This window comes from Lissotriton vulgaris, unplaced genomic scaffold (genome assembly GCF_964263255.1).
Source record: "Lissotriton vulgaris unplaced genomic scaffold, aLisVul1.2 SCAFFOLD_1240, whole genome shotgun sequence".
NCBI lineage: Eukaryota > Metazoa > Chordata > Amphibia > Caudata > Salamandridae > Lissotriton > Lissotriton vulgaris.
In genome coordinates, this window is record NW_028250606.1 from 376,734 (window position 1) to 402,428 (window position 25,695).

At 38.7% G+C, this 25,695-nt stretch overlaps 3 protein-coding genes across 3 annotated transcripts; all 3 read right to left on the minus strand.

The window, feature by feature from the left end:
* Positions 1 to 3,384: 3,384 nt before the first annotated feature.
* LOC147663183 (poly(rC)-binding protein 2) lies at positions 3,385 to 4,585 on the minus strand. Its single transcript, XM_086950610.1, has one exon. The coding sequence runs from the start codon at positions 4,564 to 4,566 to the stop codon at positions 3,718 to 3,720; it is 849 nt and encodes a 282-aa protein (XP_086806736.1). The 5' UTR covers positions 4,567 to 4,585; the 3' UTR covers positions 3,385 to 3,717.
* A 3,291-nt stretch (positions 4,586 to 7,876) lies between these two features.
* Positions 7,877 to 9,110, minus strand: LOC147663184 (poly(rC)-binding protein 2). The gene has a single exon (XM_086950609.1). The coding sequence runs from the start codon at positions 9,089 to 9,091 to the stop codon at positions 8,243 to 8,245; it is 849 nt and encodes a 282-aa protein (XP_086806735.1). The 5' UTR covers positions 9,092 to 9,110; the 3' UTR covers positions 7,877 to 8,242.
* Positions 9,111 to 15,452: 6,342 nt separating this feature from the next.
* On the minus strand, positions 15,453 to 16,686 carry LOC147663185 (poly(rC)-binding protein 2). The gene has a single exon (XM_086950608.1). The coding sequence runs from the start codon at positions 16,665 to 16,667 to the stop codon at positions 15,819 to 15,821; it is 849 nt and encodes a 282-aa protein (XP_086806734.1). The 5' UTR covers positions 16,668 to 16,686; the 3' UTR covers positions 15,453 to 15,818.
* Between the last annotated feature and the right edge of the window lie 9,009 nt (positions 16,687 to 25,695).

Below are 25,695 nucleotides of genomic sequence, written 5' to 3' on the forward strand. Positions count from 1 at the left end.
AAATGGTATTTAATTAACTTCCCGGGGTGAAGAATCCCTTTTTGAGAACTCAGAGTGAGTAAATTGGCCATTTTCATGCACTTTTAACCATTCCATAAATCTTGTGTTTTGGGCCCCTGGAAGCATGAAAATCACTTTAAACATGCTAATTTTAGCTCTAACACTGATGATCCACCTACAAATGTGAACTGACGTTCAAAAATAAAACATTTGAAAACGGACCATTTTCCACATTTCTGAAGCATGACGTAATGGGGGGGTGTTATCTCTTTTGTCGAAAATCAGCCATTTTTGCTCGAACATTAAATGCCTCCAAATGGTATTTAATTAACTTCCCGGGGTGAAGAAACCCTTTTTGAGAACTCAGAGTGAGTAAATTGGCCATTTTCATGCACTTTTAACCATTCCATAAATCTTGTGTTTTGGGCCCCTGGAAGCATGAAAATCACTTTAAACATGCTAATTTTAGCTCTAACACTGATGATCCACCTACAAATGTGAACTGACGTTCAAAAATAAAACATTTGAAAACGGACCATTTTCCACATTTCTGAAGCATGACGTAATGGGGGGGTGTTATCTCTTTTGTCGAAAATCAGCCGTTTTTGCTCGAACATTAAATGCCTCCAAATGGTATTTAATTAACTTCCCGAGCCCCTGGAAGCATGAAAATCACTTTAAACATGCTAATTTTGTCTCTAACACTGATGATCCACCTACAAATGTGAACTGACGTTCAAAAATAAAACATTTGAAAACGGACCCTTTTCCACATTTCTGAAGCATGACGTAATGGAGGGTGTTATCTCTTTTGTCGAAAATCAGCCGTTTTTGCTCGAACATTAAATGCCTCCAAATGGTATTTAATTAACTTCCCGGGGTGAAGAATCCCTTTTTGAGAACTCAGAGTGAGTAAATTGGCCATTTTCATGCACTTTTAACCATTCCATAAATCTTGTGTTTTGGGCCCCTGGAAGCATGAAAATCACTTTAAACATGCTAATTTTAGCTCTAACACTGATGATCCACCTACAAATGTGAACTGACGTTCAAAAATAAAACATTTGAAAACGGACCATTTTCCACATTTCTGAAGCATGACGTAATGGGGGGGTGTTATCTCTTTTGTCGAAAATCAGCCGTTTTTGCTCGAACATTAAATGCCTCCAAATGGTATTTATTTCACTTTCCGAGCCCCTGGAAGCATGAAAATCACTTTAAACATGCTAATTTTAGCTCTAACACTGATGATCCACCTACAAATGTGAACTGACATTCAAAAATAAAACATTTGAAAACGGACCATTTTCCACATTTCTGAAGCATGACGTAATGGGGGGGTGTTATCTCTTTTGTCGAAAATAACCGTTTTTGCTCGAACATTAAATGCCTCCAAATGGTATTTAATTAACTTCCCGAGGCCCTGGAAGCATGAAAATCACTTTAAACATGCTAATTTTAGCTCTAACACTGATGATCCACCTACAAATGTGAACTGACGTTCAAAAATAAAACATTTGAAAACGGACCATTTTCCACATTTCTGAAGCATGACGTAATGGGGGGGTGTTATCTCTTTTGTCGAAAATCAGCCATTTTTGCTCGAACATTAAATGCCTCCAAATGGTATTTAATTAACTTCCCGGGGTGAAGAAACCCTTTTTGAGAACTCAGAGTGAGTAAATTGGCCATTTTCATGCACTTTTAACCATTCCATAAATCTTGTGTTTTGGGCCCCTGGAAGCATGAAAATCACTTTAAACATGCTAATTTTAGCTCTAACACTGATGATCCACCTACAAATGTGAACTGACGTTCAAAAATAAAACATTTGAAAACGGACCATTTTCCACATTTCTGAAGCATGACGTAATGGGGGGGTGTTATCTCTTTTGTCGAAAATCAGCCGTTTTTGCTCGAACATTAAATGCCTCCAAATGGTATTTAATTAACTTCCCGGGGTGAAGAATCCCTTTTTGAGAACTCAGAGTGAGTAAATTGGCCATTTTCATGCACTTTTAACCATTCCATAAATCTTGTGTTTTGGGCCCCTGGAAGCATGAAAATCACTTTAAACATGCTAATTTTAGCTCTAACACTGATGATCCACCTACAAATGTGAACTGACGTTCAAAAATAAAACATTTGAAAACGGACCATTTTCCACATTTCTGAGGCATGACGTAATGGGGGGGTGTTATCTCTTTTGTCGAAAATCAGCCATTTTTGCTCGAACATTAAATGCCTCCAAATGGTATTTAATTAACTTCCCGAGCCCCTGGAAGCATGAAAATCACTTTAAACATGCTAATTTTGTCTCTAACACTGATGATCCACCTACAAATGTGAACTGACGTTCAAAAATAAAACATTTGAAAACGGACCATTTTCCACATTTCTGAAGCATGACGTAATGGGGGGTGTTATCTCTTTTGTCGAAAATCAGCCGTTTTTGCTCGAACGCCTCCGAATGGTATTTAATTAACTTCCCGGGGTGAAGAATCCCTTTTTGAGAACTCAGAGTGAGTAAATTGGCCATTTTCATGCACTTTTAACCATTCCATAAATCTTGTGTTTTGGGCCCCTGGAAGCATGAAAATCACTTTAAACATGCTAATTTTAGCTCTAACACTGATGATCCACCTACAAATGTGAACTGACGTTCAAAAATAAAACATTTGAAAACGGACCATTTTCCACATTTCTGAAGCATGACGTAATGGGGGGGTGTTATCTCTTTTGTCGATAATCAGCCGTTTTTGCTCGAACATTAAATGCCTCCATATGGTATTTAATTAACTTCCCGAGCCCCTGGAAGCATGAAAATCACTTTAAACATGCTAATTTTAGCTCTAACACTGATGATCCACCTACAAATGTGAACTGACGTTCAAAAATAAAACATTTGAAAACGGACCATTTTCCACATTTCTGAAGCATGACGTAATGGGGGGGTGTTATCTCTTTTGTCGAAAATCAGCCGTTTTTGCTCGAACATTAAATGCCTCCAAATGGTATTTATTTCACTTTCCGAGCCCCTGGAAGCATGAAAATCACTTTAAACATGCTAATTTTAGCTCTAACACTGATGATCCACCTACAAATGTGAACTGACGTTCAAAAATAAAACATTTGAAAATGGACCATTTTCCACATTTCTGAAGCATGACGTAATGGGGGGGTGTTATCTCTTTTGTCGAAAATCAGCCGTTTTTGCTCGAACATTAAATGCCTCCAAATGGTATTTAATTAACTTCCCGGGGTGAAGAATCCCTTTTTGAGAACTCAGAGTGAGTAAATTGGCCATTTTCATGCACTTTTTTTTTTTTTTTTTTTTTTTTTTTTTGAGAGTCCAGTCCATCTTTTTTATTTCTTTTTTTTTTTTTGAAAAATTCCTGACATTACAGAACTAAACCGAAATGAAATGCATTAATTCCACCCTTTACATTTCATAACAGAAATATCTTCATGAACAAAAAAAATAACAGAACAAAGGGAAAGCCTTATAAAACTAAAACATGGGTCAGCGATTTTAACAGCTGAAAAAAGGAATTAAAACTTCTCTTAAAAAATTCACGAGTGGATGGGAAGCATAGAAACTGAAATTTACAAACTAGTTAAAACCTGGAATTGCAGACTGCTTGGAAACTACACAGATGGATCATGGGTAAATGAACAGCAGGAAGGGAGCAAAATTCTGAGAAAGGCCTTGGTGTTCTAACTGCTTCCCATTCCACCAGTCTCTGATGAAAGCCTGACATTGATGAGGTACTGTGCCAGGCTAATGCTGGCAGCAGATCCAGTGATGGTGACTTGGCGCTCAGTAGAACCTTCCACAGGGTTAGCGATTTTGATTTGCGCCCCCGACATCTGGCGAATCTCATTGATTTTAGAGCCTTGACGCCCAATGATGCAGCCGATCAAGTCATTCGGAATGGTGAGTTCATGAGAAGTGGTTGGAGCAGATGCATCGATGCCACCACTGAATCCGGTGTTTCCCCCACCATGAGACATCGGAAAGTGAGACTGTTGCATTGCCAACTGGTGCAGCTTTGTGAGATCTGGCTGTGGAATGGCATACTGTCCTTGAATGGTATAGGCCTGTCCACCGGCAAAGATCACAGGTGAGCTGGATGGCTTGGGTCGGTATGGGATGGTGACGCCCTTCGGAGGTGACTCCAGCATAACCACACATATCTGTTTGACGCACTCTATGATGGAAGCAGGAATTCCTGCAATTGTGATGGCTCTTTCTGTTGAGTTGGGTAGCATGTCCCCTGCTACTTGCACCTGTGCTCCAGTGGTCTCTCTGATCTCTTTAATCTTGCAACCTCCTTTCCCAATAAGCGAACCACACTGGCTGGCAGGGACCACGAGCCTTAGAGTGACAGGGGGTTTGCTGGAAGCAGTGCTGTTGGTCATCGCGCTACTGATGTCCTCTTCTAGTTTGTCAATGATCATAGAAAATGCTTTGAAGATGGCATTAGTAGGTCCAGCGAGAGTGATGATCCTTTCTGGGCAGTTTCCTTCCGAGATGTTTATACGAGCTCCACTCTCCTCTCGCATCTTCTTCACGGACTCTCCTTCCATTTTCATGCACTTTTAACCATTCCATAAATCTTGTGTTTTGGGCCCCTGGAAGCATGAAAATCACTTTAAACATGCTAATTTTAGCTCTAACACTGATGATCCACCTACAAATGTGAACTGACGTTCAAAAATAAAACATTTGAAAACGGACCATTTTCCACATTTCTGAAGCATGACGTAATGGGGGGGTGTTATCTCTTTTGTCGAAAATCAGCCGTTTTTGCTCGAACATTAAATGCCTCCAAATGGTATTTAATTAACTTCCCGGGGTGAAGAAACCCTTTTTGAGAACTCAGAGTGAGTAAATTGGCCATTTTCATGCACTTTTAACCATTCCATAAATCTTGTGTTTTGGGCCCCTGGAAGCATGAAAATCACTTTAAACATGCTAATTTTAGCTCTAACACTGATGATCCACCTACAAATGTGAACTGACGTTCAAAAATAAAACATTTGAAAACGGACCATTTTCCACATTTCTGAAGCATGACGTAATGGGGGGGGTGTTATCTCTTTTGTCGAAAATCAGCCGTTTTTGCTCGAACATTAAATGCCTCCAAATGGTATTTAATTAACTTCCCGAGCCCCTGGAAGCATGAAAATCACTTTAAACATGCTAATTTTGTCTCTAACACTGATGATCCACCTACAAATGTGAACTGACGTTCAAAAATAAAACATTTGAAAACGGACCCTTTTCCACATTTCTGAAGCATGACGTAATGGAGGGTGTTATCTCTTTTGTCGAAAATCAGCCGTTTTTGCTCGAACATTAAATGCCTCCAAATGGTATTTAATTAACTTCCCGGGGTGAAGAATCCCTTTTTGAGAACTCAGAGTGAGTAAATTGGCCATTTTCATGCACTTTTAACCATTCCATAAATCTTGTGTTTTGGGCCCCTGGAAGCATGAAAATCACTTTAAACATGCTAATTTTAGCTCTAACACTGATGATCCACCTACAAATGTGAACTGACGTTCAAAAATAAAACATTTGAAAACGGACCATTTTCCACATTTCTGAAGCATGACGTAATGGGGGGGTGTTATCTCTTTTGTCGAAAATCAGCCGTTTTTGCTCGAACATTAAATGCCTCCAAATGGTATTTATTTCACTTTCCGAGCCCCTGGAAGCATGAAAATCACTTTAAACATGCTAATTTTAGCTCTAACACTGATGATCCACCTACAAATGTGAACTGACATTCAAAAATAAAACATTTGAAAACGGACCATTTTCCACATTTCTGAAGCATGACGTAATGGGGGGGTGTTATCTCTTTTGTCGAAAATAACCGTTTTTGCTCGAACATTAAATGCCTCCAAATGGTATTTAATTAACTTCCCGAGGCCCTGGAAGCATGAAAATCACTTTAAACATGCTAATTTTAGCTCTAACACTGATGATCCACCTACAAATGTGAACTGACGTTCAAAAATAAAACATTTGAAAACGGACCATTTTCCACATTTCTGAAGCATGACGTAATGGGGGGGTGTTATCTCTTTTGTCGAAAATCAGCCATTTTTGCTCGAACATTAAATGCCTCCAAATGGTATTTAATTAACTTCCCGGGGTGAAGAAACCCTTTTTGAGAACTCAGAGTGAGTAAATTGGCCATTTTCATGCACTTTTAACCATTCCATAAATCTTGTGTTTTGGGCCCCTGGAAGCATGAAAATCACTTTAAACATGCTAATTTTAGCTCTAACACTGATGATCCACCTACAAATGTGAACTGACGTTCAAAAATAAAACATTTGAAAACGGACCATTTTCCACATTTCTGAAGCATGACGTAATGGGGGGGTGTTATCTCTTTTGTCGAAAATCAGCCGTTTTTGCTCGAACATTAAATGCCTCCAAATGGTATTTAATTAACTTCCCGGGGTGAAGAATCCCTTTTTGAGAACTCAGAGTGAGTAAATTGGCCATTTTCATGCACTTTTAACCATTCCATAAATCTTGTGTTTTGGGCCCCTGGAAGCATGAAAATCACTTTAAACATGCTAATTTTAGCTCTAACACTGATGATCCACCTACAAATGTGAACTGACGTTCAAAAATAAAACATTTGAAAACGGACCATTTTCCACATTTCTGAAGCATGACGTAATGGGGGGGTGTTATCTCTTTTGTCGAAAATCAGCCATTTTTGCTCGAACATTAAATGCCTCCAAATGGTATTTAATTAACTTCCCGAGCCCCTGGAAGCATGAAAATCACTTTAAACATGCTAATTTTGTCTCTAACACTGATGATCCACCTACAAATGTGAACTGACGTTCAAAAATAAAACATTTGAAAACGGACCATTTTCCACATTTCTGAAGCATGACGTAATGGGGGGTGTTATCTCTTTTGTCGAAAATCAGCCGTTTTTGCTCGAACGCCTCCGAATGGTATTTAATTAACTTCCCGGGGTGAAGAATCCCTTTTTGAGAACTCAGAGTGAGTAAATTGGCCATTTTCATGCACTTTTAACCATTCCATAAATCTTGTGTTTTGGGCCCCTGGAAGCATGAAAATCACTTTAAACATGCTAATTTTAGCTCTAACACTGATGATCCACCTACAAATGTGAACTGACGTTCAAAAATAAAACATTTGAAAACGGACCATTTTCCACATTTCTGAAGCATGACGTAATGGGGGGGTGTTATCTCTTTTGTCGATAATCAGCCGTTTTTGCTCGAACATTAAATGCCTCCATATGGTATTTAATTAACTTCCCGAGCCCCTGGAAGCATGAAAATCACTTTAAACATGCTAATTTTAGCTCTAACACTGATGATCCACCTACAAATGTGAACTGACGTTCAAAAATAAAACATTTGAAAACGGACCATTTTCCACATTTCTGAAGCATGACGTAATGGGGGGGTGTTATCTCTTTTGTCGAAAATCAGCCGTTTTTGCTCGAACATTAAATGCCTCCAAATGGTATTTATTTCACTTTCCGAGCCCCTGAAAGCATGAAAATCACTTTAAACATGCTAATTTTAGCTCTAACACTGATGATCCACCTACAAATGTGAACTGACGTTCAAAAATAAAACATTTGAAAATGGACCATTTTCCACATTTCTGAAGCATGACGTAATGGGGGGGTGTTATCTCTTTTGTCGAAAATCAGCCGTTTTTGCTCGAACATTAAATGCCTCCAAATGGTATTTAATTAACTTCCCGGGGTGAAGAATCCCTTTTTGAGAACTCAGAGTGAGTAAATTGGCCATTTTCATGCACTTTTTTTTTTTTTTTTTTTTTTTTTTTTTTTTTTGAGAGTCCAGTCCATCTTTTTTATTTCTTTTTTTTTTTTTGAAAAATTCCTGACGTTACAGAACTAAACCGAAATGAAATGCATTAATTCCACCCTTTACATTTCATAACAGAAATATCTTCATGAACAAAAAAAATAACAGAACAAAGGGAAAGCCTTATAAAACTAAAACATGGGTCAGCGATTTTAACAGCTGAAAAAAGGAATTAAAACTTCTCTTAAAAAATTCACGAGTGGATGGGAAGCATAGAAACTGAAATTTACAAACTAGTTAAAACCTGGAATTGCAGACTGCTTGGAAACTACACAGATGGATCATGGGTAAATGAACAGCAGGAAGGGAGCAAAATTCTGAGAAAGGCCTTGGTGTTCTAACTGCTTCCCATTCCACCAGTCTCTGATGAAAGCCTGACATTGATGAGGTACTGTGCCAGGCTAATGCTGGCAGCAGATCCAGTGATGGTGACTTGGCGCTCAGTAGAACCTTCCACAGGGTTAGCGATTTTGATTTGCGCCCCCGACATCTGGCGAATCTCATTGATTTTAGAGCCTTGACGCCCAATGATGCAGCCGATCAAGTCATTCGGAATGGTGAGTTCATGAGAAGTGGTTGGAGCAGATGCATCGATGCCACCACTGAATCCGGTGTTTCCCCCACCATGAGACATCGGAAAGTGAGACTGTTGCATTGCCAACTGGTGCAGCTTTGTGAGATCTGGCTGTGGAATGGCATACTGTCCTTGAATGGTATAGGCCTGTCCACCGGCAAAGATCACAGGTGAGCTGGATGGCTTGGGTCGGTATGGGATGGTGACGCCCTTCGGAGGTGACTCCAGCATAACCACACATATCTGTTTGACGCACTCTATGATGGAAGCAGGAATTCCTGCAATTGTGATGGCTCTTTCTGTTGAGTTGGGTAGCATGTCCCCTGCTACTTGCACCTGTGCTCCAGTGGTCTCTCTGATCTCTTTAATCTTGCAACCTCCTTTCCCAATAAGCGAACCACACTGGCTGGCAGGGACCACGAGCCTTAGAGTGACAGGGGGTTTGCTGGAAGCAGTGCTGTTGGTCATCGCGCTACTGATGTCCTCTTCTAGTTTGTCAATGATCATAGAAAATGCTTTGAAGATGGCATTAGTAGGTCCAGCGAGAGTGATGATCCTTTCTGGGCAGTTTCCTTCCGAGATGTTTATACGAGCTCCACTCTCCTCTCGCATCTTCTTCACGGACTCTCCTTCCATTTTCATGCACTTTTAACCATTCCATAAATCTTGTGTTTTGGGCCCCTGGAAGCATGAAAATCACTTTAAACATGCTAATTTTAGCTCTAACACTGATGATCCACCTACAAATGTGAACTGACGTTCAAAAATAAAACATTTGAAAACGGACCATTTTCCACATTTCTGAAGCATGACGTAATGGGGGGGTGTTATCTCTTTTGTCGAAAATCAGCCATTTTTGCTCGAACATTAAATGCCTCCAAATGGTATTTAATTAACTTCCCGGGGTGAAGAAACCCTTTTTGAGAACTCAGAGTGAGTAAATTGGCCATTTTCATGCACTTTTAACCATTCCATAAATCTTGTGTTTTGGGCCCCTGGAAGCATGAAAATCACTTTAAACATGCTAATTTTAGCTCTAACACTGATGATCCACCTACAAATGTGAACTGACGTTCAAAAATAAAACATTTGAAAACGGACCATTTTCCACATTTCTGAAGCATGACGTAATGGGGGGGTGTTATCTCTTTTGTCGAAAATCAGCCGTTTTTGCTCGAACATTAAATACCTCCAAATGGTATTTAATTAACTTCCCGGGGTGAAGAATCCCTTTTTGAGAACTCAGAGTGAGTAAATTGGCCATTTTCATGCACTTTTAACCATTCCATAAATCTTGTGTTTTGGGCCCCTGGAAGCATGAAAATCACTTTAAACATGCTAATTTTAGCTCTAACACTGATGATCCACCTACAAATGTGAACTGACGTTCAAAAATAAAACATTTGAAAACGGACCATTTTCCACATTTCTGAAGCATGACGTAATGGGGGGGTGTTATCTCTTTTGTCGAAAATCAGCCGTTTTTGCTCGAACATTAAATGCCTCCAAATGGTATTTAATTAACTTCCCGGGGTGAAGAAACCCTTTTTGAGAACTCAGAGTGAGTAAATTGGCCATTTTCATGCACTTTTAACCATTCCATTAATCTTGTGTTTTGGGCCCCTGGAAGCATGAAAATCACTTTAAACATGCTAATTTTAGCTCTAACACTGATGATCCACCTACAAATGTGAACTGACGTTCAAAAATAAAACATTTGAAAACGGACCATTTTCCACATTTCTGAAGCATGACGTAATGGGGGGGTGTTATCTCTTTTGTCGAAAATCAGCCGTTTTTGCTCGAACATTAAATGCCTCCAAATGGTATTTAATTAACTTCCCGGGGTGAAGAAACCCTTTTTGAGAACTCAGAGTGAGTAAATTGGCCATTTTCATGCACTTTTAACCATTCCATAAATCTTGTGTTTTGGGCCCCTGGAAGCATGAAAATCACTTTAAACATGCTAATTTTAGCTCTAACACTGATGATCCACCTACAAATGTGAACTGACGTTCAAAAATAAAACATTTGAAAACGGACCATTTTCCACATTTCTGAAGCATGACGTAATGGGGGGGTGTTATCTCTTTTGTCGAAAATCAGCCGTTTTTGCTCGAACATTAAATGCCTCCAAATGGTATTTAATTAACTTCCCGAGCCCCTGGAAGCATCAAAATCACTTTAAACATGCTAATTTTGTCTCTAACACTGATGATCCACCTACAAATGTGAACTGACGTTCAAAAATAAAACATTTGAAAACGGACCATTTTCCACATTTCTGAAGCATGACGTAATGGGGGGTGTTATCTCTTTTGTCGAAAATCAGCTGTTTTTGCTCGAACATTAAATGCCTCCAAATGGTATTTAATTAACTTCCCGGGGTGAAGAATCCCTTTTTGAGAACTCAGAGTGAGTAAATTGGCCATTTTCATGCACTTTTAACCATTCCATAAATCTTGTGTTTTGGGCCCCTGGAAGCATGAAAATCACTTTAAACATGCTAATTTTAGCTCTAACACTGATGATCCACCTACAAATGTGAACTGACGTTCAAAAATAAAACATTTGAAAACGGACCATTTTCCACATTTCTGAAGCATGACGTAATGGGGGGGTGTTATCTCTTTTGTCGAAAATCAGCCGTTTTTGCTCGAACATTAAATGCCTCCAAATGGTATTTATTTCACTTTCCGAGCCCCTGGAAGCATGAAAATCACTTTAAACATGCTAATTTTAGCTCTAACACTGATGATCCACCTACAAATGTGAACTGACGTTCAAAAATAAAACATTTGAAAACGGACCATTTTCCACATTTCTGAAGCATGACGTAATGGGGGGGTGTTATCTCTTTTGTCGAAAATCAGCCATTTTTGCTCGAACATTAAATGCCTCCAAATGGTATTTAATTAACTTCCCGGGGTGAAGAAACCCTTTTTGAGAACTCAGAGTGAGTAAATTGGCCATTTTCATGCACTTTTAACCATTCCATAAATCTTGTGTTTTGGGCCCCTGGAAGCATGAAAATCACTTTAAACATGCTAATTTTAGCTCTAACACTGATGATCCACCTACAAATGTGAACTGACGTTCAAAAATAAAACTTTTGAAAACGGACCATTTTCCACATTTCTGAAGCATGACGTAATGGGGGGGTGTTATCTCTTTTGTCGAAAATCAGCCGTTTTTGCTCGAACATTAAATGCCTCCAAATGGTATTTAATTAACTTCCCGGGGTGAAGAATCCCTTTTTGAGAACTCAGAGTGAGTAAATTGGCCATTTTCATGCACTTTTAACCATTCCATAAATCTTGTGTTTTGGGCCCCTGGAAGCATGAAAATCACTTTAAACATGCTAATTTTAGCTCTAACACTGATGATCCACCTACAAATGTGAACTGACGTTCAAAAATAAAACATTTGAAAACGGACCATTTTCCACATTTCTGAAGCATGACGTAATGGGGGGGTGTTATCTCTTTTGTCGAAAATCAGCCATTTTTGCTCGAACATTAAATGCCTCCAAATGGTATTTAATTAACTTCCCGGGGTGAAGAAACCCTTTTTGAGAACTCAGAGTGAGTAAATTGGCCATTTTCATGCACTTTTAACCATTCCATAAATCTTGTGTTTTGGGCCCCTGGAAGCATGAAAATCACTTTAAACATGCTAATTTTAGCTCTAACACTGATGATCCACCTACAAATGTGAACTGACGTTCAAAAATAAAACATTTGAAAACGGACCATTTTCCACATTTCTGAAGCATGACGTAATGGGGGGGTGTTATCTCTTTTGTCGAAAATCAGCCGTTTTTGCTCGAACATTAAATGCCTCCAAATGGTATTTAATTAACTTCCCGGGGTGAAGAATCCCTTTTTGAGAACTCAGAGTGAGTAAATTGGCCATTTTCATGCACTTTTAACCATTCCATAAATCTTGTGTTTTGGGCCCCTGGAAGCATGAAAATCACTTTAAACATGCTAATTTTAGCTCTAACACTGATGATTCACCTACAAATGTGAACTGACGTTCAAAAATAAAACATTTGAAAACGGACCATTTTCCACATTTCTGAAGCATGACGTAATGGGGGGGTGTTATCTCTTTTGTCGAAAATCAGCCATTTTTGCTCGAACATTAAATGCCTCCAAATGGTATTTAATTAACTTCCCGGGGTGAAGAAACCCTTTTTGAGAACTCAGAGTGAGTAAATTGGCCATTTTCATGCACTTTTAACCATTCCATAAATCTTGTGTTTTGGGCCCCTGGAAGCATGAAAATCACTTTAAACATGCTAATTTTGTCTCTAACACTGATGATCCACCTACAAATGTGAACTGACGTTCAAAAATAAAACATTTGAAAACGGACCCTTTTCCACATTTCTGAAGCATGACGTAATGGAGGGTGTTATCTCTTTTGTCGAAAATCAGCCGTTTTTGCTCGAACATTAAATGCCTCCAAATGGTATTTAATTAACTTCCCGGGGTGAAGAATCCCTTTTTGAGAACTCAGAGTGAGTAAATTGGCCATTTTCATGCACTTTTAACCATTCCATAAATCTTGTGTTTTGGGCCCCTGGAAGCATGAAAATCACTTTAAACATGCTAATTTTAGCTCTAACACTGATGATCCACCTACAAATGTGAACTGACGTTCAAAAATAAAACATTTGAAAACGGACCATTTTCCACATTTCTGAAGCATGACGTAATGGGGGGGTGTTATCTCTTTTGTCGAAAATCAGCCGTTTTTGCTCGAACATTAAATGCCTCCAAATGGTATTTATTTCACTTTCCGAGCCCCTGGAAGCATGAAAATCACTTTAAACATGCTAATTTTAGCTCTAACACTGATGATCCACCTACAAATGTGAACTGACATTCAAAAATAAAACATTTGAAAACGGACCATTTTCCACATTTCTGAAGCATGACGTAATGGGGGGGTGTTATCTCTTTTGTCGAAAATAACCGTTTTTGCTCGAACATTAAATGCCTCCAAATGGTATTTAATTAACTTCCCGAGGCCCTGGAAGCATGAAAATCACTTTAAACATGCTAATTTTAGCTCTAACACTGATGATCCACCTACAAATGTGAACTGACGTTCAAAAATAAAACATTTGAAAACGGACCATTTTCCACATTTCTGAAGCATGACGTAATGGGGGGGTGTTATCTCTTTTGTCGAAAATCAGCCATTTTTGCTCGAACATTAAATGCCTCCAAATGGTATTTAATTAACTTCCCGGGGTGAAGAAACCCTTTTTGAGAACTCAGAGTGAGTAAATTGGCCATTTTCATGCACTTTTAACCATTCCATAAATCTTGTGTTTTGGGCCCCTGGAAGCATGAAAATCACTTTAAACATGCTAATTTTAGCTCTAACACTGATGATCCACCTACAAATGTGAACTGACGTTCAAAAATAAAACATTTGAAAACGGACCATTTTCCACATTTCTGAAGCATGACGTAATGGGGGGGTGTTATCTCTTTTGTCGAAAATCAGCCGTTTTTGCTCGAACATTAAATGCCTCCAAATGGTATTTAATTAACTTCCCGGGGTGAAGAATCCCTTTTTGAGAACTCAGAGTGAGTAAATTGGCCATTTTCATGCACTTTTAACCATTCCATAAATCTTGTGTTTTGGGCCCCTGGAAGCATGAAAATCACTTTAAACATGCTAATTTTAGCTCTAACACTGATGATCCACCTACAAATGTGAACTGACGTTCAAAAATAAAACATTTGAAAACGGACCATTTTCCACATTTCTGAAGCATGACGTAATGGGGGGGTGTTATCTCTTTTGTCGAAAATCAGCCATTTTTGCTCGAACATTAAATGCCTCCAAATGGTATTTAATTAACTTCCCGAGCCCCTGGAAGCATGAAAATCACTTTAAACATGCTAATTTTGTCTCTAACACTGATGATCCACCTACAAATGTGAACTGACGTTCAAAAATAAAACATTTGAAAACGGACCATTTTCCACATTTCTGAAGCATGACGTAATGGGGGGTGTTATCTCTTTTGTCGAAAATCAGCCGTTTTTGCTCGAACGCCTCCGAATGGTATTTAATTAACTTCCCGGGGTGAAGAATCCCTTTTTGAGAACTCAGAGTGAGTAAATTGGCCATTTTCATGCACTTTTAACCATTCCATAAATCTTGTGTTTTGGGCCCCTGGAAGCATGAAAATCACTTTAAACATGCTAATTTTAGCTCTAACACTGATGATCCACCTACAAATGTGAACTGACGTTCAAAAATAAAACATTTGAAAACGGACCATTTTCCACATTTCTGAAGCATGACGTAATGGGGGGGTGTTATCTCTTTTGTCGATAATCAGCCGTTTTTGCTCGAACATTAAATGCCTCCATATGGTATTTAATTAACTTCCCGAGCCCCTGGAAGCATGAAAATCACTTTAAACATGCTAATTTTAGCTCTAACACTGATGATCCACCTACAAATGTGAACTGACGTTCAAAAATAAAACATTTGAAAACGGACCATTTTCCACATTTCTGAAGCATGACGTAATGGGGGGGTGTTATCTCTTTTGTCGAAAATCAGCCGTTTTTGCTCGAACATTAAATGCCTCCAAATGGTATTTATTTCACTTTCCGAGCCCCTGAAAGCATGAAAATCACTTTAAACATGCTAATTTTAGCTCTAACACTGATGATCCACCTACAAATGTGAACTGACGTTCAAAAATAAAACATTTGAAAATGGACCATTTTCCACATTTCTGAAGCATGACGTAATGGGGGGGTGTTATCTCTTTTGTCGAAAATCAGCCGTTTTTGCTCGAACATTAAATGCCTCCAAATGGTATTTAATTAACTTCCCGGGGTGAAGAATCCCTTTTTGAGAACTCAGAGTGAGTAAATTGGCCATTTTCATGCACTTTTTTTTTTTTTTTTTTTTTTTTTTTTTTTTTTGAGAGTCCAGTCCATCTTTTTTATTTCTTTTTTTTTTTTTGAAAAATTCCTGACGTTACAGAACTAAACCGAAATGAAATGCATTAATTCCACCCTTTACATTTCATAACAGAAATATCTTCATGAACAAAAAAAATAACAGAACAAAGGGAAAGCCTTATAAAACTAAAACATGGGTCAGCGATTTTAACAGCTGAAAAAAGGAATTAAAACTTCTCTTAAAAAATTCACGAGTGGATGGGAAGCATAGAAACTGAAATTTACAAACTAGTTAAAACCTGGAATTGCAGACTGCTTGGAAACTACACAGATGGATCATGGGTAAATGAACAGCAGGAAGGGAGCAAAATTCTGAGAAAGGCCTTGGTGTTCTAACTGCTTCCCATTCCACCAGTCTCTGATGAAAGCCTGACATTGATGAGGTACTGTGCCAGGCTAATGCTGGCAGCAGATCCAGTGATGGTGACTTGGCGCTCAGTAGAACCTTCCACAGGGTTAGCGATTTTGATTTGCGCCCCCGACATCTGGCGAATCTCATTGATTTTAGAGCCTTGACGCCCAATGATGCAGCCGATCAAGTCATTCGGAATGGTGAGTTCATGAGAAGTGGTTGGAGCAGATGCATCGATGCCACCACTGAATCCGGTGTTTCCCCCACCATGAGACATCGGAAAGTGAGACTGTTGCATTGCCAACTGGTGCAGCTTTGTGAGATCTGGCTGTGGAATGGCATACTGTCCTTGAATGGTATAGGCCTGTCCACCGGCAAAGATCACAGGTGAGCTGGATGGCTTGGGTCGGTATGGGATGGTGACGCCCTTCGGAGGTGACTCCAGCATAACCACACATATCTGTTTGACGCACTCTATGATGGAAGCAGGAATTCCTGCAATTGTGATGGCTCTTTCTGTTGAGTTGGGTAGCATGTCCCCTGCTACTTGCACCTGTGCTCCAGTGGTCTCTCTGATCTCTTTAATCTTGCAACCTCCTTTCCCAATAAGCGAACCACACTGGCTGGCAGGGACCACGAGCCTTAGAGTGACAGGGGGTTTGCTGGAAGCAGTGCTGTTGGTCATCGCGCTACTGATGTCCTCTTCTAGTTTGTCAATGATCATAGAAAATGCTTTGAAGATGGCATTAGTAGGTCCAGCGAGAGTGATGATCCTTTCTGGGCAGTTTCCTTCCGAGATGTTTATACGAGCTCCACTCTCCTCTCGCATCTTCTTCACGGACTCTCCTTCCATTTTCATGCACTTTTAACCATTCCATAAATCTTGTGTTTTGGGCCCCTGGAAGCATGAAAATCACTTTAAACATGCTAATTTTAGCTCTAACACTGATGATCCACCTACAAATGTGAACTGACGTTCAAAAATAAAACATTTGAAAACGGACCATTTTCCACATTTCTGAAGCATGACGTAATGGGGGGGTGTTATCTCTTTTGTCGAAAATCAGCCATTTTTGCTCGAACATTAAATGCCTCCAAATGGTATTTAATTAACTTCCCGGGGTGAAGAAACCCTTTTTGAGAACTCAGAGTGAGTAAATTGGCCATTTTCATGCACTTTTAACCATTCCATAAATCTTGTGTTTTGGGCCCCTGGAAGCATGAAAATCACTTTAAACATGCTAATTTTAGCTCTAACACTGATGATCCACCTACAAATGTGAACTGACGTTCAAAAATAAAACATTTGAAAACGGACCATTTTCCACATTTCTGAAGCATGACGTAATGGGGGGGTGTTATCTCTTTTGTCGAAAATCAGCCGTTTTTGCTCGAACATTAAATACCTCCAAATGGTATTTAATTAACTTCCCGGGGTGAAGAATCCCTTTTTGAGAACTCAGAGTGAGTAAATTGGCCATTTTCATGCACTTTTAACCATTCCATAAATCTTGTGTTTTGGGCCCCTGGAAGCATGAAAATCACTTTAAACATGCTAATTTTAGCTCTAACACTGATGATCCACCTACAAATGTGAACTGACGTTCAAAAATAAAACATTTGAAAACGGACCATTTTCCACATTTCTGAAGCATGACGTAATGGGGGGGTGTTATCTCTTTTGTCGAAAATCAGCCGTTTTTGCTCGAACATTAAATGCCTCCAAATGGTATTTAATTAACTTCCCGGGGTGAAGAAACCCTTTTTGAGAACTCAGAGTGAGTAAATTGGCCATTTTCATGCACTTTTAACCATTCCATTAATCTTGTGTTTTGGGCCCCTGGAAGCATGAAAATCACTTTAAACATGCTAATTTTAGCTCTAACACTGATGATCCACCTACAAATGTGAACTGACGTTCAAAAATAAAACATTTGAAAACGGACCATTTTCCACATTTCTGAAGCATGACGTAATGGGGGGGTGTTATCTCTTTTGTCGAAAATCAGCCGTTTTTGCTCGAACATTAAATGCCTCCAAATGGTATTTAATTAACTTCCCGGGGTGAAGAAACCCTTTTTGAGAACTCAGAGTGAGTAAATTGGCCATTTTCATGCACTTTTAACCATTCCATAAATCTTGTGTTTTGGGCCCCTGGAAGCATGAAAATCACTTTAAACATGCTAATTTTAGCTCTAACACTGATGATCCACCTACAAATGTGAACTGACGTTCAAAAATAAAACATTTGAAAACGGACCATTTTCCACATTTCTGAAGCATGACGTAATGGGGGGGTGTTATCTCTTTTGTCGAAAATCAGCCGTTTTTGCTCGAACATTAAATGCCTCCAAATGGTATTTAATTAACTTCCCGAGCCCCTGGAAGCATCAAAATCACTTTAAACATGCTAATTTTGTCTCTAACACTGATGATCCACCTACAAATGTGAACTGACGTTCAAAAATAAAACATTTGAAAACGGACCATTTTCCACATTTCTGAAGCATGACGTAATGGGGGGTGTTATCTCTTTTGTCGAAAATCAGCTGTTTTTGCTCGAACATTAAATGCCTCCAAATGGTATTTAATTAACTTCCCGGGGTGAAGAATCCCTTTTTGAGAACTCAGAGTGAGTAAATTGGCCATTTTCATGCACTTTTAACCATTCCATAAATCTTGTGTTTTGGGCCCCTGGAAGCATGAAAATCACTTTAAACATGCTAATTTTAGCTCTAACACTGATGATCCACCTACAAATGTGAACTGACGTTCAAAAATAAAACATTTGAAAACGGACCATTTTCCACATTTCTGAAGCATGACGTAATGGGGGGGTGTTATCTCTTTTGTCGAAAATCAGCCGTTTTTGCTCGAACATTAAATGCCTCCAAATGGTATTTATTTCACTTTCCGAGCCCCTGGAAGCATGAAAATCACTTTAAACATGCTAATTTTAGCTCTAACACTGATGATCCACCTACAAATGTGAACTGACGTTCAAAAATAAAACATTTGAAAACGGACCATTTTCCACATTTCTGAAGCATGACGTAATGGGGGGGTGTTATCTCTTTTGTCGAAAATCAGCCATTTTTGCTCGAACATTAAATGCCTCCAAATGGTATTTAATTAACTTCCCGGGGTGAAGAAACCCTTTTTGAGAACTCAGAGTGAGTAAATTGGCCATTTTCATGCACTTTTAACCATTCCATAAATCTTGTGTTTTGGGCCCCTGGAAGCATGAAAATCACTTTAAACATGCTAATTTTAGCTCTAACACTGATGATCCACCTACAAATGTGAACTGACGTTCAAAAATAAAACTTTTGAAAACGGACCATTTTCCACATTTCTGAAGCATGACGTAATGGGGGGGTGTTATCTCTTTTGTCGAAAATCAGCCGTTTTTGCTCGAACATTAAATGCCTCCAAATGGTATTTAATTAACTTCCCGGGGTGAAGAATCCCTTTTTGAGAACTCAGAGTGAGTAAATTGGCCATTTTCATGCACTTTTAACCATTCCATAAATCTTGTGTTTTGGGCCCCTGGAAGCATGAAAATCACTTTAAACATGCTAATTTTAGCTCTAACACTGATGATCCACCTACAAATGTGAACTGACGTTCAAAAATAAAACATTTGAAAACGGACCATTTTCCACATTTCTGAAGCATGACGTAATGGGGGGGTGTTATCTCTTTTGTCGAAAATCAGCCATTTTTGCTCGAACATTAAATGCCTCCAAATGGTATTTAATTAACTTCCCGGGGTGAAGAAACCCTTTTTGAGAACTCAGAGTGAGTAAATTGGCCATTTTCATGCACTTTTAACCATTCCATAAATCTTGTGTTTTGGGCCCCTGGAAGCATGAAAATCACTTTAAACATGCTAATTTTAGCTCTAACACTGATGATCCACCTACAAATGTGAACTGACGTTCAAAAATAAAACATTTGAAAACGGACCATTTTCCACATTTCTGAAGCATGACGTAATGGGGGGGTGTTATCTCTTTTGTCGAAAATCAGCCGTTTTTGCTCGAACATTAAATGCCTCCAAATGGTATTTAATTAACTTCCCGGGGTGAAGAATCCCTTTTTGAGAACTCAGAGTGAGTAAATTGGCCATTTTCATGCACTTTTAACCATTCCATAAATCTTGTGTTTTGGGCCCCTGGAAGCATGAAAATCACTTTAAACATGCTAATTTTAGCTCTAACACTGATGATCCACCTACAAATGTGAACTGACGTTCAAAAATAAAACATTTGAAAACGGACCATTTTCCACATTTCTGAAGCATGACGTAATGGGGGGGTGTTATCTCTTTTGTCGAAAATCAGCCATTTTTGCTCGAACATTAAATGCCTCCAAATGGTATTTAATTAACTTCCCGGGGTGAAGAAACCCTTTTTGAGAACTCAGAGTGAGTAAATTGGCCATTTTCATGCACTTTTAACCATTCCATAAATCTTGTGTTTTGGGCCCCTGGAAGCATGAAAATCACTTTAAACATGCTAATTTTAGCTCTAACACTGATGATCCACCTACAAATGTGAACTGACGTTCAAAAATAAAACATTTGAAAACGGACCATTTTCCACATTTCTGAAGCATGACGTAATGGGGGGGTGTTATCTCTTTTGTCGAAAATCAGCCGTTTTTGCTCGAACATTAAATGCCTCCAAATGGTATTTAATTAACTTCCCGGGGTGAAGAATCCCTTTTTGAGAACTCAGAGTGAGTAAATTGGCCATTTTCATGCACTTTTAACCATTCCATAAATCTTGTGTTTTGGGCCCCTGGAAGCATGAAAATCACTTTAAACATGCTAATTTTAGCTCTAACACTGATGATCCACCTACAAATGTGAACTGACGTTCAAAAATAAAACATTTGAAAACGGACCATTTTCCACATTTCTGAAGCATGACGTAATGGGGGGGTGTTATCTCTTTTGTCGAAAATCAGCCATTTTTGCTCGAACATTAAATGCCTCCAAATGGTATTTAATTAACTTCCCGGGGTGAAGAAACCCTTTTTGAGAACTCAGAGTGAGTAAATTGGCCATTTTCATGCACTTTTAACCATTCCATTAATCTTGTGTTTTGGGCCCCTGGAAGCATGAAAATCACTTTAAACATGCTAATTTTAGCTCTAACACTGATGATCCACCTACAAATGTGAACTGACGTTCAAAAATAAAACATTTGAAAACGGACCATTTTCCACATTTCTGAAGCATGACGTAATGGGGGGGTGTTATCTCTTTTGTCGAAAATCAGCCGTTTTTGCTCGAACATTAAATGCCTCCAAATGGTATTTAATTAACTTCCCGGGGTGAAGAAACCCTTTTTGAGAACTCAGAGTGAGTAAATTGGCCATTTTCATGCACTTTTAACCATTCCATAAATGTTGTGTTTTGGGCCCCTGGAAGCATGAAAATCACTTTAAACATGCTAATTTTAGCTCTAACACTGATGATCCACCTACAAATGTGAACTGACGTTCAAAAATAAAACATTTGAAAACGGACCATTTTCCACATTTCTGAAGCATGACGTAATGGGGGGGTGTTATCTCTTTTGTCGAAAATCAGCCGTTTTTGCTCGAACATTAAATGCCTCCAAATGGTATTTAATTAACTTCCCGAGCCCCTGGAAGCATGAAAATCACTTTAAACATGCTAATTTTGTCTCTAACACTGATGATCCACCTACAAATGTGAACTGACGTTCAAAAATAAAACATTTGAAAACGGACCATTTTCCACATTTCTGAAGCATGACGTAATGGGGGGTGTTATCTCTTTTGTCGAAAATCAGCCGTTTTTGCTCGAACATTAAATGCCTCCAAATGGTATTTAATTAACTTCCCGGGGTGAAGAATCCCTTTTTGAGAACTCAGAGTGAGTAAATTGGCCATTTTCATGCACTTTTAACCATTCCATAAATCTTGTGTTTTGGGCCCCTGGAAGCATGAAAATCACTTTAAACATGCTAATTTTAGCTCTAACACTGATGATCCACCTACAAATGTGAACTGACGTTCAAAAATAAAACATTTGAAAACGGACCATTTTCCACATTTCTGAAGCATGACGTAATGGGGGGGTGTTATCTCTTTTGTCGAAAATCAGCCGTTTTTGCTCGAACATTAAATGCCTCCAAATGGTATTTATTTCACTTTCCGAGCCCCTGGAAGCATGAAAATCACTTTAAACATGCTAATTTTAGCTCTAACACTGATGATCCACCTACAAATGTGAACTGACGTTCAAAAATAAAACATTTGAAAACGGACCATTTTCCACATTTCTGAAGCATGACGTAATGGGGGGTGTTATCTCTTTTGTCGAAAATCAGCCGTTTTTGCTCGAACATTAAATGCCTCCAAATGGTATTTAATTAACTTCCCGGGGTGAAGAATCCCTTTTTGAGAACTCAGAGTGAGTAAATTGGCCATTTTCATGCACTTTTAACCATTCCATAAATCTTGTGTTTTGGGCCCCTGGAAGCATGAAAATCACTTTAAACATGCTAATTTTAGCTCTAACACTGATGATCCACCTACAAATGTGAACTGACGTTCAAAAATAAAACATTTGAAAACGGACCATTTTCCACATTTCTGAAGCATGACGTAATGGGGGGGTGTTATCTCTTTTGTCGAAAATAACCGTTTTTGCTCGAACATTAAATGCCTCCAAATGGTATTTATTTCACTTTCCGAGCCCCTGGAAGCATGAAAATCACTTTAAACATGCTAATTTTAGCTCTAACACTGATGATCCACCTACAAATGTGAACTGACGTTCAAAAATAAAACATTTGAAAACGGACCATTTTCCACATTTCTGAAGCATGACGTAATGGGGGGGTGTTATCTCTTTTGTCGAAAATCAGCCGTTTTTGCTCGAACATTAAATGCCTCCAAATGGTATTTAATTAACTTCCCGGGGTGAAGAATCCCTTTTTGAGAACTCAGAGTGAGTAAATTGGCCATTTTCATGCACTTTTAACCATTCCATAAATCTTGTGTTTTGGGCCCCTGGAAGCATGAAAATCACTTTAAACATGCTAATTTTAGCTCTAACACTGATGATCCACCTACAAATGTGAACTGACGTTCAAAAATAAAACATTTGAAAACGGACCATTTTCCACATTTCTGAAGCATGACGTAATGGGGGGGTGTTATCTCTTTTGTCGAAAATCAGCCGTTTTTGCTCGAACATTAAATGCCTCCAAATGGTATTTAATTAACTTCCCGGGGTGAAGAAACCCTTTTTGAGAACTCAGAGTGAGTAAATTGGCCATTTTCATGCACTTTTAACCATTCCATAAATCTTGTGTTTTGGGCCCCTGGAAGCATGAAAATCACTTTAAACATGCTAATTTTAGCTCTAACACTGATGATCCACCTACAAATGTGAACTGACGTTCAAAAATAAAACATTTGAAAACGGACCATTTTCCACATTTCTGAAGCATGACGTAATGGGGGGGTGTTATCTCTTTTGTCGAAAATCAGCCGTTTTTGCTCGAACATTAAATGCCTCCAAATGGTATTTATTTCACTTCCCGGGGTGAAGAAACCCTTTTTGAGAACTCAGAGTGAGTAAATTGGCCATTTTCATGCACTTTTAACCATTCCATTAATCTTGTGTTTTGGGCCCCTGGAAGCATGAAAATCACTTTAAACATGCTAATTTTAGCTCTAACACTGATGATCCACCTACAAATGTGAACTGACGTTCAAAAATAAAACATTTGAAAACGGACCATTTTCCACATTTCTGAAGCATGACGTAATGGGGGGGTGTTATCTCTTTTGTCGAAAATCAGCCGTTTTTGCTCGAACATTAAATGCCTCCAAATGGTATTTAATTAACTTCCCGAGCCCCTGGAAGCATGAAAATCACTTTAAACAACATTTCTGAAGCATGACGTAATGGGGGGGTGTTATCTCTTTTGTCGAAAATCAGCCATTTTTGCTCGAACATTAAATGCCTCCAAATGGTATTTAATTAACTTCCCGGGGTGAAGAAACCCTTTTTGAGAACTCAGAGTGAGTAAATTGGCCATTTTCATGCACTTTTAACCATTCCATAAATCTTGTGTTTTGGGCCCCTGGAAGCATGAAAATCACTTTAAACATGCTAATTTTAGCTCTAACACTGATGATCCACCTACAAATGTTAACTGACGTTCAAAAATAAAACATTTGAAAACGGACCATTTTCCACATTTCTGAAGCATGACGTAATGGGGGGGTGTTATCTCTTTTGTCGAAAATCAGCCGTTTTTGCTCGAACATTAAATGCCTCCAAATGGTATTTAATTAACTTCCCGGGGTGAAGAAACCCTTTTTGAGAACTCAGAGTGAGTAAATTGGCCATTTTCATGCACTTTTAACCATTCCATAAATCTTGTGTTTTGGGCCCCTGGAAGCATGAAAATCACTTTAAACATGCTAATTTTAGCTCTAACACTGATGATCCACCTACAAATGTGAACTGACGTTCAAAAATAAAACATTTGAAAACGGACCATTTTCCACATTTCTGAAGCATGACGTAATGGGGGGGTGTTATCTCTTTTGTCGAAAATCAGCCGTTTTTGCTCGAACATTAAATGCCTCCAAATGGTATTTAATTAACTTCCCGAGCCCCTGGAAGCATGAAAATCACTTTAAACATGCTAATTTTGTCTCTAACACTGATGATCCACCTACAAATGTGAACTGACGTTCAAAAATAAAACATTTGAAAACGGACCATTTTCCACATTTCTGAAGCATGACGTAATGGGGGGTGTTATCTCTTTTGTCGAAAATCAGCCGTTTTTGCTCGAACATTAAATGCCTCCAAATGGTATTTAATTAACTTCCCGGGGTGAAGAAACCCTTTTTGAGAACTCAGAGTGAGTAAATTGGCCATTTTCATGCACTTTTAACCATTCCATAAATCTTGTGTTTTGGGCCCCTGGAAGCATGAAAATCACTTTAAACATGCTAATTTTAGCTCTAACACTGATGATCCACCTACAAATGTGAACTGACGTTCAAAAATAAAACATTTGAAAACGGACCATTTTCCACATTTCTGAAGCATGACGTAATGGGGGGGTGTTATCTCTTTTGTCGAAAATCAGCCGTTTTTGCTCGAACATTAAATGCCTCCAAATGGTATTTAATTAACTTCCCGAGCCCCTGGAAGCATGAAAATCACTTTAAACATGCTAATTTTGTCTCTAACACTGATGATCCACCTACAAATGTGAACTGACGTTCAAAAATAAAACATTTGAAAACGGACCATTTTCCACATTTCTGAAGCATGACGTAATGGGGGGTGTTATCTCTTTTGTCGAAAATCAGCCGTTTTTGCTCGAACATTAAATGCCTCCAAATGGTATTTAATTAACTTCCCGGGGTGAAGAATCCCTTTTTGAGAACTCAGAGTGAGTAAATTGGCCATTTTCATGCACTTTTAACCATTCCATAAATCTTGTGTTTTGGGCCCCTGGAAGCATGAAAATCACTTTAAACATGCTAATTTTAGCTCTAACACTGATGATCCACCTACAAATGTGAACTGACGTTCAAAAATAAAACATTTGAAAACGGACCATTTTCCACATTTCTGAAGCATGACGTAATGGGGGGGTGTTATCTCTTTTGTCGAAAATCAGCCATTTTTGCTCGAACATTAAATGCCTCCAAATGGTATTTAATTAACTTCCCGGGGTGAAGAAACCCTTTTTGAGAACTCAGAGTGAGTAAATTGGCCATTTTCATGCACTTTTAACCATTCCATAAATCTTGTGTTTTGGGCCCCTGGAAGCATGAAA